Source organism: Vidua chalybeata, unplaced genomic scaffold (genome assembly GCF_026979565.1).
Source record: "Vidua chalybeata isolate OUT-0048 unplaced genomic scaffold, bVidCha1 merged haplotype scaffold_324_ctg1, whole genome shotgun sequence".
NCBI lineage: Eukaryota > Metazoa > Chordata > Aves > Passeriformes > Viduidae > Vidua > Vidua chalybeata.
Genome location: NW_026530401.1, coordinates 1 through 16,106, shown reverse-complemented (window position 1 = coordinate 16,106; position 16,106 = coordinate 1). Strand labels below are relative to the sequence as shown.

General features: G+C 67.3%; 1 protein-coding gene across 1 annotated transcript; it reads right to left on the bottom strand.

Annotated features, from left to right (window-relative positions):
* Positions 1–453: 453 nt before the first annotated feature.
* On the bottom strand, positions 454–16,083 carry BAG6 (BAG cochaperone 6; the record flags this gene model as incomplete). Its single annotated transcript, XM_053934040.1, has 16 exons — positions 454–606; positions 1,401–1,499; positions 1,583–1,642; positions 1,782–1,943; positions 2,776–2,900; positions 4,066–4,168; positions 5,055–5,108; positions 6,232–6,401; positions 8,376–8,727; positions 9,332–9,796; positions 10,237–10,341; positions 10,439–10,542; positions 11,766–11,870; positions 12,466–12,525; positions 13,853–14,093; positions 15,835–16,083. Coding segments are annotated over 16 exons (2,592 nt in total), but the record flags the coding sequence as incomplete, so codon positions are not given.
* Between the last annotated feature and the right edge of the window lie 23 nt (positions 16,084–16,106).

Below are 16,106 nucleotides of genomic sequence, written 5' to 3'. Positions count from 1 at the left end.
GGGTTAATGTGGTCAGTGAGGGGTCAGTGTGGGGTCAGTGTGGGGTCAGTGTGGTCAGAGAGGGAACAGTATGGTCAGTGTGGTCAGTGAAGGGTCAGTGTGGGGTCAGTGTGGGGTCAGAGGGGATAGTGTGGTCAGAGAGGGGGCAGAGAGGGGTCAGTGAAGGGTCAGTAAAGGACAGCCTGTGGTCAGTGTAGGGTCAGCGAGGGGTCAGTGGTCACTCAGCAGTCACTCAGCGGTCAGTGGTCAGCGGTCACTGTGGTCACTTGGTCACTCAGCGGTCAGTGGTCACTGTGGTCAGTGGCCAGTGGTCACTGCACTCAGTGGTCAGTGGTCACTCAGTTGTCAGTGGTCACTGGTCACTCAGTGGTCACTCAGCAGTCAGTGGTCACTCAGTGGTCACTCAGTGGTCAGTGGTCACTTGGTGGTCAGTGGTCACTCAGTGGTCACTCACTGGTCACTCACTGGTCACTCACTGGTCACTCGGCGGTCACTCACCTTGCGCCGCTTGGCCGGCATGCCGCTCAGGTAGGCGTCGCTGAGCGGGGGCTGCGGCTTCGCCTTGCGCTGGCGCTGGGCGTCCTCGCGGATGATGGGGACCCACTCCTGGGGACGGGGGGCACGGGGGGGTCACACAGGGGTCAGGGGGGGTCACACAGGGGTCACACAGGGGTCAGGGGGACCCACTCCTGGGGACGGGGGGCACGGGGGGGTCACACAGGGGTCAGGGGGGGTCACACAGGGGTCAGGGGGGGGTCACACAGGGGTCAGGGGGGGTCATACAGGGGTCACACAGGGGTCAGGGGGGTCATACAGGGGTCAGGGGGGGTCACACAGGGGTCACACAGGGGTCAGGGGGTCATACAGGGGTCAGGGGGGGTCACACAGGGGTCAGGGGTCACACGGGTCACACAGGGGTCAGGGGGACCCACTCCTGGGGACAGGGGGGCACGGGGGTCAGGGGGTCATACAGGGGTCGGGGGGCACGGGGGGTCACAGGGGTCAGGGGGGGTCATACAGGGGTCACAGGGGTCACACATGGGTCGGGGGGGCACACAGGGGTCGGGGGGCACGGGGGGGTCACACAGGGGGTCACAGGGGTCACACATGGGTCGGGGGGGTCACACCGGAGTCATGGGGGGGTCACAGGGGTCACAGAGGGGTCATAGCCCAGGGATCACAGGGGTCACACAGGGGTCACACAGGGGTCACAGGGGACACACAGGGGTCAGGGGTCACACAGGGGGTCACACCAGGGTCACACAGGGGGTCATACAGGGGTCACACCAGGGTCACACAGGGGTCACAGGGGTCACCGAGGGGTCACAGAGGGGTCTAGGGGGGGTCACACAGGGGTCACACGGGGGTCGCAGCCCCCTCCCCTCCCGCGCCGCACTCACCGGGGGCACGGCGGCCGCCCAGGCCTCGCTGTCGCTCTCGGGGGGGGGCAGGGCCTCCTCGGCCGTGGTGGCGGGGGCGGGGGACCCCGCCCCGTCCCGCTGCGGTGGGGGAGGGGACATCAGGGGCGGGGCCGTCGCGGGGAGGCCCCGCCCGTTCTGTGAAAAGCCACGCCCCTCCATACCTGGGCGTCGTCCGGGGGTGGCTCCGCCTCCTGCACCTCCATTGGCTCCTCGGGCAGCGGCTGTGGGCGGGGCAAGAGGGGCGGGGCTTTGTAAGGGGGGGGGTGTGGCTCCAGGGATGGGTGGAGCCCACTCCGTGGGGGCGTGGTTTGTGATCAGCGGGTGGAGTCACCAGCTGGGGGTGGGCGGGGCCGCGCTCACCTGGCGGGGCGGGGGCTCCGGGGGCTCGCCCAGGTGCCGCACGTAGGGCAGCACCTGCTCGGGGGTCACGGGCATCTGCTCGAGCACGGCCTGCAGCCGCAGCCCCACCACGGCCGTCAGCCACCCCACCAGCGACGGCGGCACGTCGGCCGAGAGGCGGCGCTGGGGGGGGCACGGGGGGGGTCAGCGGCACCCCCGGAACACCCCCCCCCCTCCTGGTGTGGGTCAGGGGGTGCAGGGAGAGCCCCACCCCACCCCCTGTGGGTCTGGGGTCACAGGGAGTCACAGTGACACACCCACCCCCTGTGGGTCTGGGGTCACGGGGACACCCCCCCATAGTGGGTCAGGGGTCCCGGTGACCGCCCCCCACAGTGGGTTAGGGGTCCTACCCCCCCGCAGTGGTTCAGGGGTCCCAGGCCCCATGCAGTGGGTCAGGGGTCCCGGTGACCCCCCCGCAGTGGGTCAGGGGTCCTGGTGACCCCCCCCACAGCAGGTCAGGGGTCCCACCCCCCCGCAGTGGTTCAGGGGTCCCAGTGACCCCCCCACAGTGGGTCTCAGTGACCCCCCCAGCCCCCCCCGCAGTGGGTCAGGAGTCCCAGCCTGCCACAGCGGGTCAGGCGTCTTGGTGACCCCCCAGCCCCCCCGCCGTGGGTCAGGGGTCCCACTGACATCCCCTCAGCGGGTCAGGGGTCCCGGTGACCTCCCCGCAGTGGGTTAGGGGTCCCACCCCCTCCCCGTGGGTCAGGGGTCCCAGTGATTCCCCCTCCATGGGTCAGGGGTCCCAGCCCCCCCCTCCGTGGCTCAGGGGTCCCAGCCCCCCGCTATGGGTCAGGGGTCCCGGTGACCCCCCTGCAGTGGGTCAGGGGTCCCAGTGACCTCCCCGCAGTGGGTTAGGGGTCCCACCCCCTCCCCGTGGGTCAGGGGTCCCAGTGATTCCCCCTCCATGGGTCAGGGGTCCCAGCTCCCCCCTCAGTGGGTCAGGGGTCCCACTCACGATGCGGTCGCTGATGAGCGCCCCCAGCGCGCCGCGCTCGCCGCGCAGGCAGTGCAGGTTCAGCGCCAGGCACTCGAACAGGCCCCGGTTGCAGAGCTCGAGCAGCCGCGGCCCGAAGGAGCCGTCTGGGGGGGGGGAGACGGTGACCCCCGGTGACCCCGTGACACCCCCCGGTGACCCCCCCAATGACCCCCAATGACCCCCCCAGTGACCCCAATGACCCCCCGGTGACCCCGTGACACCCCCCGGTGACCCCCCCCAGTGACCCCTCCCAGTGACCCCTCCCAGTGACCCCCGGTGACCCCCAGTGACCCCCAATGACCCCCCCAGTGACCCCCGGTGACCCCCAGTGACCCCCAGTGACCCCCCAGTGACACCCAGTGACCCCATATTGACACCCAGTGACCCCCGGTGACCCCCAGTGACCCCGGTGACCCCTGGTGACCCCCCCCAGTGACCCCCCAGTGACACCCAGTGACCTCCCAGTGACCCCATAATGACACCCAGTGACACCGGTGACCCCGGTGACCCCAGTGACCGCCCAGTGACACCCAGTGACCCCCGGTGACCCCCCCAGTGACCCCTGGTGACACCCCATGACCCCCAGTAACCCCCCAGTGACACCCATTGACCCCCCCCAGTGACCCCCGCTGACCCCCGGTGACACACAATGACCCCCCAGTGACCCCAGTGACCCCCCAGTGACCCCCCCCAATGACTCCCGGTGACACCCCCCGGTGACACCCAATGACCCCCCCCCCAGTGAGTGCCAGTGACCCCCAGTGACACCCAGTGACCCCCCCCAGTGACCCCCCCAGTGACACCCAGTGACCCCCCCCAGTGACCCCCCAGTGACACCCAGTGACCCCCCCAGTGACACCCAGTGACCCCCCCCCAGTGACCCCCCAGTGACCCCTGCTGACCCCAGTGACCCCCAGTAACCTCCCAATGACCCCACTGACCCCCAACGACCCCCCAGTGACCCCCAATGACCCCAGTGACCCGCTGAGCCCCGAGCCCCCAGTGACCCCCCCAGTGACCCCCAGTGACCCCAACGACCCCCCCAACGACCCCCCAACGACCCCCCCAGTGACCCCCACTGACCCCAACGACCCCCCCAGTGACCCCCGGTGACCACTGCTGACCCCCACTGACCGCACCCCCCCCAACAGCCCCCATCCCCCCCCAGCATTCCCCGGCTCCCCCAGCCCCCCATTCCCCCCAGCCCCCCATCTCCCCCCCATCCCCCCCCCCCATCTCCCCCCCACCCCCCCAGCCCCCGTGCAGCACCGGTGCAGCGCAGCACGTGCAGCGCGATGCGGTTGAACTGCTCGCGCAGGAACTCCACGTTGGTGCGGGTGATGTCCACCCCGTCGGCCACGCGGACCCCGGCCTGGGGAGGGGGGGGGTGGGATGGGGGTCACAGCCCCCCCTGAGCCCATCCCCCCCACATCCCCCCCCCCGACTCAAAACCCCCCCGGGAGCTGCCCCCGAGCCCCCCCCTCAGAGCCCTCAGAGCACCCCAAGCACCCCCTGAGCCCCCCCAGGCTCCCTGAGACCCCCGAATCCCCCCCCAGCTCCCTGAGACCCCCCCAAATTCCCCCCCAGAACCCCCTCAGGACCCCCCAGGCTCCCTGAGACCCCCGAATCCCCCCCCAGAACCCCCTCAGGACCCCCCAGGCTCCCTCAGACCCCCAAATCCCCCCCCAGAACCCCCTCAGGACCCCCCAGGCTCCCTGAGTCCCCGAATCCCCCCCAGAACCCCCCAGCTCCCTGAGACCCCCCCAAATTCCCCCCCCAGAACCCCTCAGGACCCCCCAGGCTCCCTGAGACCCCCAAACCCCCCCCCAGAACCCCCTCAGGACCCCCCAGAGTCCCCTCAAGGCCCCCCAAGCCCCCCAAGAACCCCCTCAGGACCCCCAGCTCCCTCAGACCCCCAAATCCTCCCCCAGAACCCCCAGGCTCCCTGAGACCCCCCCAAGCCCCCCCCCCCCCAAACCCCTCAGGACCCCCCAGGCTCCCTCAGACCCCCGAATCCCCCCCCAGAACCCCTCAGGACCCCCAGAGTCCCCTCAAGACCCCCCCCCAGGATGGCCACGAGCCCCCCAAGACCCCTCAGGAACCCCCCAAGTCCCCCTGAGCCCTCCCCCACCAGAATCCCCCAGGCTCCCCAAGCCCCCAAAGCCCCCCCCAAAATCCCCCGAACCTCCCCAGAGCCCCCCCAGGCCCCCAGAGCCCCCCCCCGAGCCCCCCAGGACCCCCCAGGACCCCCGACTCACGAAGCTCTCGCGGATGAACCCCTCCAGCCCCATGATCAGGTTGTGCGTGGCCGCCTGGGGGGGGGCACAGAGGGGGCTCAGTCAGGGTTTGGGGGGTCCCGGGGGGGTCTGGGGGGGGTCCTGGAGGCTCATGGGGGGCTCAGAGGGGCTTGGGGGTGGGGTCCTGGGGGGCTCGGGTGGATCTTGGGGCTCATGGGGGGCTCAGGGGGTCCTGGGGGGTCTCGGGGGCGTCTGGGGGTCCCAGGTGGGCTTGGGGGGGGGTCCTGGGGGGCTCAGAGGGGCTTGGGGGGGGTCCTGGGGAGCCTCAGGGGGCTTTGGGGCACTCCGGGGATTTGGGGAGTCTGGGGGATTCTGTGGGGGGTCCCGGGGGGGGGTCTGGGGGTCCCAGGTGGGCTTGGGGAGGTCCCAGGGAGGGGATCCGGGGGGTCTCGGGCAGTCCCTGGGGGTCTCGGGGAGATCCCGGGGGGGGGATTCCAGGGTGGGGTTCTGGGGGGGGGTCTCAGGGGGGTCCCAGGGGGTCTCGGTGGGGGTCTTGGGGGTGGTCCCGGGGGGGTTCTGGGGGGGGATCCCAGGGGGTCCCGGGGGGGGGGGTCCCAGGGGGGATCCGGGGGAGTTCTGGGGGGGTCTCGGGGTGGATCCCGGGGGGGGGTCTCAGGGGGTCCCTGGGGGTCTTGGTGGGGGTCTTGGGGGGGGATCCCGGGGGGGGATGCCGGGGGGGTCTCGGGGGTCCCGGGGGGGATCCCGGGGAGGATCCCAGAGGGGTCCAGGGGGGGTCCCAGGGGATCTCAGTGGGGGTCTCGGGGGGGGGTTCTGGGGGGATTCCAGTGGGGGTCTCGGGGGGGGGTTCCGAGGGGGATCCCAGGGGGGGTCTCGGGGGGTCTCACGGGGGTCCCGGGGGGGGGTCTCGGGGGTCCCGGGGGGGTCTCGGGGGGGGGGGTCTCAGGGTTTCTTGGGGGGGGGGTCCCAGGGGGGATCTCGGGGGTCTCGCGGGGGTCCCGGGGGGATCCCAGGGGGGGTCCTGGGGGGGGAACCCGAGGGGGGGTCCCAGGGGGGGTCTCGGGGGGGGGTTCCGGGGGGGGTCTCGGGGGTCCCGGAGGGGGTCCCGGGGGGGGTCTCAGGGTTTCTTGGGGGGGGATCCCAGGGGGGAATCTCGGGGGGGGTCCCGGGGGTGGCTCACCCGCACGTTGGCCTCGGTGGGGTCGCGTCCCCCCAGGTAGCGCTGGCGGAAGCAGCGGCGCAGCAGCGGCTGCAGCCGGGCCAGGGGCTGGCAGCGCCCGTGCAGCAGCAGCACCACGTCCACCATGGACAGGTGCTGGCAGATCAGCGCCAGCAGCGCCCCGAAAAAACCTGGGGGGCACCGCCCCGGGGGGGGGCGGGGGTCAGGGAAGGGCCCGGCGAGACCCACGGGCAACGAGGGGTTAAAGGTGCGGGGGTAGGGGGGGGGTGAAATGCAGAGAAAGGGACGCAAAAAGCAGGGAAAGGAGCAAAAATCCTCAGAAAATGACCCAAAATCCTCAGAAAATGACCCAAAACCCACAGGGAAGGACCCAAAATCCTCAGAAAATGACCCAAAACCCACAGGGAAGGACCCAAAATCCTCAGAAAATGACCCAAAATCCTCGAAAAATGACCCAAAATCCTCAGAAAGGGACCCAAAACCCACAGGGAGGGACCCAAAATCCTCAGAAAATGACCCAAAATCCTCAGAAAATGACCCAAAACCCACAGGGAGGGACCCAAAACCCACAGGGAAGGACCCAAAATCCTCAGAAAATGACCCAAAACCCACAGGGAAGGACCCAAAATCCTCAGAAAATGACCCAAAACCCACAGGGAAGGACCCAAAACCCACAGGGAAGGACCCAAAATCCTCAGAAAATGACCTAAAACCCAGAGAAAGGGACCCAAAACCCACAGGGAAGGACACAAAATCCTCAGAAAATGACCCAAAATCCTCAGAAAATGACCCAAAACCCACAGGGAGGGACCCGAAATCCTCAGAAAATGACCTAAAACCCAGAGAAAGGGACCCAAAACCCACAAAAATTACCCAAAATCCTCAGAAAATGACCCAAAACACACAGGGAAGGACCCAAAACCAAAAACCGTCAGAAAATGACCCAAAACCCTCAGAAAATGACCCAAAATTCTCAGAGAATAACCCAAAGCCCACAGGGAAGAACACAAGAAGACCCAAAACCCAGAAAAAGGGACACAAAATCTTCAGAAAATGACCCAAAACCCACAGGGAGGGACCCAAAACCCACAAAAAGTCCCGAAACCCCAAAAGCCACAAAAAGACACCCAAAACCCACAGGGAGGGGCACAAAACACAGAAAAAAGGACCCAAAACCCTCAGAAAATGACCCAAAATCCTCAGAAAGGGACCCAAAACCCACAGGGAGGGACCCAAAACCCTCAGAAAATGACCCAGAACCCCAAACCCCCAGAACCCCTCGTTCCCCAGGGGTCCCCAAATCCCCCCCATCCCCCCCCAAAATTTCACAATCCGGCCCCGGGGACTCCTCCAGGAACCCGGGGGTCCCCAATGTCCCCTCCCCCACCCCAAATCTCACAATTGGGGGTCACCAATCCCCCCCAATCAGGGGTCCCCCACCCCCCAAATCTCACCGTTGGGCCCCAGGGACCCCTTGAGCAGGGCGGGGGTCCCCAATAACCCATCCCCCACCCCAAATCTCACTCTCGGGGGTCCCCAATATCCCCCCCCACCCCAAATCTCACTACTGGGGGTCCTCAATCACCCCAAATCTCACTCTCAGGGGTCCCCCCCCTCCCAAATCTCACTGTCAGGGGTCCCCTATCCCCCCAAATCTCACTCTCAGGGGTCCCCCACCCCCCAAATCTCACCGTCGGGCCCCGGGGACCCCTCCAGGAGCCCAGGGGTTCTCAGTATCCCCTCCCCCACCCCAAATCTCACAATTGGGGGTCCCCAATCCCCCCCAATCAGGGGTCCCCCACCCCCCAAATCTCACTGTTGGGCCCCAGGGACCCCTTGAGCAGGCCCGGGGGTCCCAATATCCCCTCCCCCCCCCAAATCTCACCATTGGGGGTCCCCCACCCCCCCAAATCTCACTCTCAGGGTCCCCCCCCCCCCCAAATCTCACTCTCAGGGGTCCCCCCACCCCCCAAATCTCACCATCGGGCCCCGGGGACCCCTCGAGCAGCCCGGGGGTTCTCAGTATCCCCTCCCCCACCCCAAATCTCACTGTCAGGGGTCCCCCACCCCCCAAATCTCACTGTCAGGGGTCCCCTATCCCCCCAAATCTCACTCTCAGGGGTCCCCCACCCCCCAAATCTCACCGTCGGGCCCCGGGGACCCCTCGAGCAGCCCGGGGGTGCCGCTGAGGCGGCTCAGGAAGGCGGCGATGCTCTCGGGGGGGCCGCTGGGGGGGGCGCCCAGGGGTCCCAGCATGGAGCTGAGCACGCCCTGCAGGACGCTGGTGAAGAACTCGGGGGGCAGCGGCTCCCCGGGGGCGGGGCCGCCCTCGCCGGGGGCGGGGCCTCCCGCCGGGGGGGCGGGGCCGCCCTCGCTGGGGGGAGGGGGAGGGGGCGGCGGGGAGGGGGGAGGGGCAGCGGTGGAGGTGGGGGAGGGGGAGTGGTCGGAGGAGGGCGGGGCCTCGCCCGTGGGGGGGGCGGGGCCTGGCTGGGCGGCCTGTGGAAAGGAAGGGTGGGCGTGGCTAGATGAGCCCCACCCTTTGAAGCCCCACCCCTTTTGAAGCCCCACCCTTTGAAGCCCCACCTTTTGAAGCCCCACCCTTTGAAGCCCCACCCTTTGAAGCCCCACCCATTCAAGCCCCACCCCTTTGAAGCCCCACCCTTTGAAGCCCCACCCGTTGAAGCCCCACCCCTTTGAAGCCCCACCCATATGAAGCCCCACCCTTTGAAGCCCCACCCATTTAAAGCCCCACCCTTTGAAGCCCCACCCCTTTGAAGCCCCACCCTTTAAAGCCCCACCCTTTAAGGCCCCACCTCTTTGAAGCCCCACCCGTTGAAGCCCCACCCCTTAAAGCCCCACCCCTTTGAAGCCCCACCCTTTGAAGCCCCACCCCTTTGAGGCCCCACCCTTATTTTTACATCCCCACCCCTTACGCACTAAGCCCCGCCCTCCCCACTCGCAGCACCGCCCCTTCCCACGATGCACCGTTCTTATGCCCCTCCCAGGCCCCGCCCCCTCATTAGGCAGCCACAAGCCCCGCCCCTGCTCTCCAAGCCCCTCCCAACTGCTGAGTCCCCGCCCGCTCGAAGGCCCCGCCCACCTGCAGCAGCTCGGCCACGCCCTCCAGCAGGGGGCTGTTCCCAGGCACGGCCACGCCCACCAGCGGCGCTGGCCCCGCCCCCAGGAGCCCCCCCAGCAGCCCCACCAGGGGGCGCTGCTGCGCCTCGGCCCCGCCCCCCGCGCTGGGCGGGGCCGGGGGCGGGGCCGGGGCGGAGCCATCGGGACCCCCCGGGGCCCCCCCGAGTGGGGGGGCAGGGCCGGGCGGGGCCGGGGGCGGGGCTTGGCCTGAGGTGGGGGCGGAGTTGGAGGTGGGGGGGGCGGGGGGGGCCGAGGACGCCCTGGGCTGGGGGGGGGAGGGGGGGGGGGTCAGGGGGGCGTGGCACCCCCGGGACCCCCCAAAATACAACCCAGGCCCCGCCCCCACCCCGTAACAGGAACCAGAGACCGCCCATCCCCCCCCCTCAGCTCCCAGTAACCACCAGTACAGCCCAGTGCCCCCCCAGTGCTCCCAGTTCCCCCCAGTCCCCCCCAATTCCCTCCCAATCCCCCCCAGTCCCTCCCAGAGCTCCCAGTCCCTTCCCAGTCCCTCCCAATTCCCCCCCAGTTCCCCCCAGTTCCCTCCCAGTTGCTCCCAGTGCTCCCAGTCCCTCCCAATTCCCCCCCAGTCCCTCCCAATTCCCCCCAGTCCCTCCCAGTTCCTCCCAATCCCATCCCAGTTCCCCCCAGTCCCCTCCCAGTGCTCCCAGTTCCCCCCCAATCCCCTCCCAGTCCCTCCCAGTTCCCCCCAGTTCCCCTCCCAGTCAACCCCAGTCCCTGCCAGTCCCCTCCCAGTCCCCCCCAGTCCCTCCCAATCCCCTCCCAGTTCCTCCCAATCCCCCCCAATTCCCCCCCAATCCCTTCCCAGTCCATCCCAGTTCCCCCCAATCCCCCCCCAGTCCCCCCCAGTGGCTCCCAGTGCTCCCAGTCCGGCTCACCCAGCACCAGTGGCTGCATCAGGAGCTGGCCCACCAGCCCGCTGATCACCTGCGCCAGCGACGCCCCCCCAGGGGCCTGGGGGGGGGGGGGGGGGTCAGGGGGGGTCCTGACCCCGGGACCCCCCCCCCAGGGACCCCAAACCACCCCCCAGCCCCCCCCATCCCCCACTCACGGCGCCGGCCTGGGGGGCTCCGGGGTGGGTGGGGCGCGGGGGCGGCGCCGAGGGCCGGGCGATGACCACGCGGGTGGGGGGCTGGAACCCCCCCACGGCCTGGCCTGGGGGCACACGGACACGGGGGGAGGGGGTCAGGGTGGGGGGTGAGACCCCCGGAACCCCCCCCCCCACCTAAGGGAGCGGGGGAGGGGCTTGGGTCAGTGGGGGAGGGGATACACGGGGGGTGGGGGGGGGGAGGGACACGGGGCAGCCTCCGGGCAGGGGGCAGCGCCACGGGGTCAGGGGGGGTGGGTTGGGGTCAGATGGGGTGGGTTGGGGTCAGTTGGGGTCAGTCGGGGTCAGTTGGGGTCAGTTGGGGTGGGTTGGGGTCAGTTCTGGTCAGTCAGGGTGGGTTGGGGTCAGTTGGGGTCAGCAGGGGTCAGTTGGGGTGGGTTGGGGTCAGCAGGGGTCAGTTGGGGTGGGTTGGGGTCAGCAGGGGTGGGTTGGGGTCAGTTGGGGTCAGCAGGGGTCAGTTGGGGTCGGTTGGGGTGGGTTGGGGTCAGTTGGGGTCAGTTTGAGTCGGTTGGGGTCAATTGGGGTGGGTTGGGGTCAGCAGGGGTCAGATGGGGTCAGTTGGGGTCAGTTCTGGTCAGGAATGGTCAGTAAGGGTCAGTGGTCAGCAGTGGTCACTGGTCAGTCCTGGTCAGTGGTCTGTGGCCAGCACTGGTCAGTGGTCAGTGGTCACTGGTCAGTGGTCACTGTTCACTAGCCAGCGGTCAGTGGTCACTGGCCAGCGGTCACTAGCCATTGGCCAGTGGTCAGTGGTCACTAACCAGTGGCCATAGGCCAGCAGTCAGCGGTCAGTGGTCAGTGGTCACTAGCCATTGGCCAGCAATCACTGGTCAGTGCTCACTAGCCAGGGGCCAGCGGTCATTGGTCAGCAGTCAGTGGTCAGTGGTCAACAGTCAGCAGTCAGTGGTCACTAGCCAGTGGCCAGCGGTCAGCGGTCATTGGTCAGCGGTCAGTTGTCAGTGGTCACTAGCCATTGGCCAGCAATCACTGGTCAGTGCTCACTAGCCAGGGGCCAGCGGTCAGTAGCCAGTGGCCAGCAGTCAGCAGTCAGTGGTTAGTGGTCACTAGCCAGTGGTCACTAGCCAGTGGCCAGCAGTCAGCAGTCAGTGGTTAGTGGTCACTAGCCAGTGGTCACTAGCCAGTGGCCAGCGGTCAGCGGTCAGTGGTTAGTGGTCACTAGCCAGTGGTCACTAGCCAGTGGCCAGCGGTCAGCAGTCAGTGGTCAGTGGTCACTGGCCAGCGGTCACTAGCCAGTGGCCAGTGGCCAGCGTACCTGTGGCCGCCGAGGCCGCGGCCGCCATGGCCTGCTGCGTGATCTGATGCGCCACGGCCTGCAGGAACTCGGGGGGCAGCGGGGGCAGCTGCACCCCCACCCCCCCTGGGGACACGGGGAGGGGTCAGGCCACGCCCGGCCACGCCCCGGCCACACCCAGTGCGCCTTGGACACACCCACTGCCCCATGGACACACCCACTGACCCATGGACACGCCCACTGACACACCCAGTGCTCCTTGGACACACCCACTGAGCCATGGCCACACCCACACAACCCCAAGACCACCCCCCAAATCTCTCCCAGTGCCCCCAACTCGACCCAGAGCCCCCCAAGTGCCCCCAGACCCCCAAAAACCCCCCCAGATCCCCCCAAAACCCCCAAACCACCCCCAAACCACCCCCAGAGCCCCCAAAATCCCCCCAAAACCCCCCAAGTCCCCCCCAGACTCCTCAGAAATCCCCCCCAGACCCCCAAAAAAACCCCAGAGCCCCCAAAACCCCCCCAAGTCCCTCTCTGACTCCCCCCAAACCCCCCCAAAACCCCCCAGACCCCCCAAAAGCCCCAAACCACCCCCAGAGCCCCCAAAATCCCCCCAAAACCCCCCCAGACTCCTCAGAAATCCCCCCCAGACCCCCTGAAACATCCCCAGAGCCCCCCAAAATCCCCCCAAACCCCCCCAGCCCCCAGCCCCACTCACCGATGCCCAGCCCAGGGCCGGGGGGTCCGGCCGAGCCCCCCCCGGGGGGAGAGCCCGAATCTGGGGGGGCACAGAGAGAGGGGGGAGGGGGTCACGGGGGGGTCACGGGGATTTGGGGGGGCAGGGAAGGGGTTTGGGGAGGGGTCTTGGGGAGAGCCGAGGGGGCTGGGAGTGGCCACGGAGGGATTTGGGGGGGCCCGGGGGGGGATGGGGGGGGCAGCGGGGTCCTGGGGCAGTTTTTGGGGGTCCCAGGGCAGTTTTGGGGGCAGATTCAGGGGGTCCCAGGGCCATTTCTGGGACAGTTTCAGGGGCAATTTCTGGGGGTCCCAGGACAGATTTTGGGGCAGTTTTTGGGGGCAGTTTTTGGGGGTCATTTCGGGGGTCCCGGGGCAGATTTTGGGGGCAGTTTTAGGGGTCCTGGGGCAGATTTGGGGGCAGTTTCAGGGGTCCTGGGGCAGATTTTGGGGCAGTTTTTGGGGGCCATTTCGGGGGGTCCCAGGGCAGATTTTGGGGCGTATTTTGGGGGCAGTTCCGGGGGTCCCGGGGCAGATTTCAGGGGCATATTTTGGGGGCAGTTTCGGGGGTCCCGGGGCAGATTTTGGGGCAGATTTTGGGGGCCGTTTCGGGGGTCCCAGGACAGATTCTGGGGCAGTTTTGGGGGGTCCCAGAGCAGATTTTGGGGGCTGTTTCGGGGGGTCCCAGGGCCATTTCTGGGGCAGTTTCAGGGGCAATTTCTGGGGGTCCCAGGACAGATTTTGGGGCAGTTTTTGGGGGTCATTTCGGGGGTCCCGGGGCAGATTTCAGGGGCAGATTTTGGGGGCCGTTTCGGGGGTCCCGGGGCAGATTTTGGGGGCCCTTTCGGGGGTCCCGGGGCAGTTTTTGGGGGCAGATTTTGGGGGCAGTTTCGAGGGTCCCGGGGCAGTTTTTGGGGGCTGTTTCGGGGGTCCCGGGGCAGATTTTGGGGCAGTTTTTGGGGGCAGTTTCGGGGGTCCCATGCAGATTTGGGGGCCCTTTCGGGGGTCCCGGGGCAGTTTTTGGGGGCAGTTTCTGGGGGTCCCGGGGCAGTTTTTGGGGGCAGTTTCGGGGGTCCCGGGGCAGATTTTGGGGGCAGTTTCTGGGGTCCCGGGGCAGATTTTGGGGCAGATTTTGGGGGCAGTTTTTGGGGGCAGTTTTGGGGGTCATTTCGGGTGTCCCGGGGCAGATTTTGGGGGCAGTTTCGGGGGTCCTGGGGCAGATTTTGGGTGGCAGTTTTTGGGGGCAGTTTCGGGGGTCCCAGGGCAGATTTTGGGGGCTGTTTTTGGGGGCAGTTTCGGGGTCCCGGGGCAGATTTTGGGGGCTGTTTTTGGGGGCAGTTTCGGGGGTCCCGGGGCAGATTCCGGGGGCTCACCCTGGATGTTCATGTGCATCATCACCACGGGCTCCACGCTCTGGTGCGAGATCCGGATCACGCGGGGGGGCCCCGGGGTGGGGGGGGAGGGGCCCGGGGGGGGCGGCGCCGCCTCGGGGGGGTCCCCGGGGGGGGCGGGGGGCGCGGGGGGGGTGGGGCCGGGGGGCAGCTCAGCCGGGGGGGGCGCGGGGGGCGCGGGACCCCCGTTCCCGGCCATCGTCACCGTGGTGCCCACGTTGATCTGGGGGGGGGGGGGGGCGCGGGGGGGGGGGCCGGGGGGGGGGCTGGGAACACCCGGAGCCCCTCCCCCACCCCGGGGTGGGCACCCCCCTCCAGCCCCCGACTTTGGGGTCCCCACCCCCATTTTTGAGTCCCTTTCCCATTTTTGGGGTCCCTTTCCCCCATTTTAGGGCCCCTATCTCCATTTTTGGGGTCCCTTCCTCCCATTTTGGGGTCCCCGCCCCCCATTTTGGGGTCCTCACCCTCATTTTGGGGTCCCCACCCCCATTTTGGGGTCCCTTCCCCCCATTTAAGTGTTCCCACCCCCATTTTTGGGTCCCCTCCCTCCATTTTGGGGTCCCCACCCCCCATTTTGGGGTCTCCACCCCCATTTTTGGGATCCCTTCCCCCCATTTTGGGGTCCCCACCCTCATTTTGGGCTCTCCTCCCACATTCTGGGATCCCTTGCCCCCATTTTGGGGTCCTCACTCTCATTTTGGGGTCCTTTCCCCCATTTAAGTGTTCCCACCCCCATTTTGGGGTCCCTTACACCTATTTTTGGGGTCCCCACCCCCCATTTTTGGGTCCCTTTCCCCCATTTTTGGGTCCCCTCCCTCCATTTTGGGGTCCCCACCCTCATTTTGGGGTCCCTTCCCCCATTTTGGGTCCCTTCCCCCCATTTTGGGGTCCCTTTCCCCCATTTCTGGAGTCCCTTCCCCATTTTTGGGGTCCCTTCCCCCCATTTAAGTGTCCCCACCCCCATTTTTGGGTCCCTTTCCCCCATTTTTGGGTCCCCTCCCTCCATTTTGGGTCCCCTCCCCCCATTTTGGGGTCCCTTTCCCCCATTTTTGGGTCCCTTCCCCATTTTTGGGGTCCTTTCCCTCCATTTAAGTGTACACACCCATTTTGGGGTCCCCACCCCCATTTTTGGGTCCCTTTCCCCCATTTAAGTGTTCCCACCCTCATTTTTGGGTCCCTTCCCCCATTTTTGGGGTCCCTTTCCCCCATTTTGGGCTCCTTACCTCTATTTCTGGGGTCCCCACCCCCCATTTCTGGTGTCCCTTCCCCCCATTTAAGTGTCCACACCCCCATTTTGGGGTCCCTTTCCCCCATTTTGGGCTCCTTATCTCCATTTCTGGGGTCCCTTCCCCCCATTTTTGGGTCCCTTCACCATTTTGGGCTCCCCACCCCCATTTTTGGGGTCCTTTCCCCCCATTTAAGTGTCCACACCACCATTTTGGGGTCCCTTTCCCCCATTTTTGGGTCCCCTCCCTCCATTTTGGGGTCCCCACCCTCATTTTGGGTTCCCCACCCTCATTTTAGGGTCCCTTTCCCCCATTTTGGGGTCCCCACCCTCATTTTGGGGTCCCCACCCTCATTTTAGGGTCCCTTTCCCCCATTTTGGGGTCCCTTTCCCCCATTTCTGGAGTCCCTTCCCCATTTTTGGGGTCCCTTCCCCCCATTTAAGTGTTCCCACCCCCATTTTGGGGTCCCTTACACCTATTTTTGGGGTCCCCACCCCCCATTTTTGGGTCCCTTCCCCATTTTTGGGGTCCTTTCCCTCCTTTTAAGTGTCCACACCCCCATTTTGGGGTCCCTTCCCCCCATTCTGGGGTCCCTTTCCCCCATTTTTGGGGTCCCCACCCCCCATTTTTGGGGTCCCCACCCCCCATTTTTAGATCCCTTTCCCTCCATTTCGCTGTCCCCACCCCCCCCCATTTTTGGGTTCCCCCCCCCCCCCCCAATTTCGGGGTCCCCCCCACCTGGATGGGGATGGTCGCCTGCTGCACCAGCATGGGGGGTCCGTAGTGGGGGAGGGGCCGTGCCAGGTGCAGGGGGCGGGGGGGGGGCCCCCCCAAATTGCAGCGCAGCTCGGCCAGGGCCACCAGGGCATTGCCCAGCAGCCGCTGCCCCTCCCCCACCAGGTTCAGCACCCGCTGCGCCTCCTCCCGCGCCTCGGCCTGGGGGGGCAGGGGGGGGGTCAGGGACCCCCAAAACCCCTCAGGGCCCCCCAAAACCACTCAGAGACCCCCAA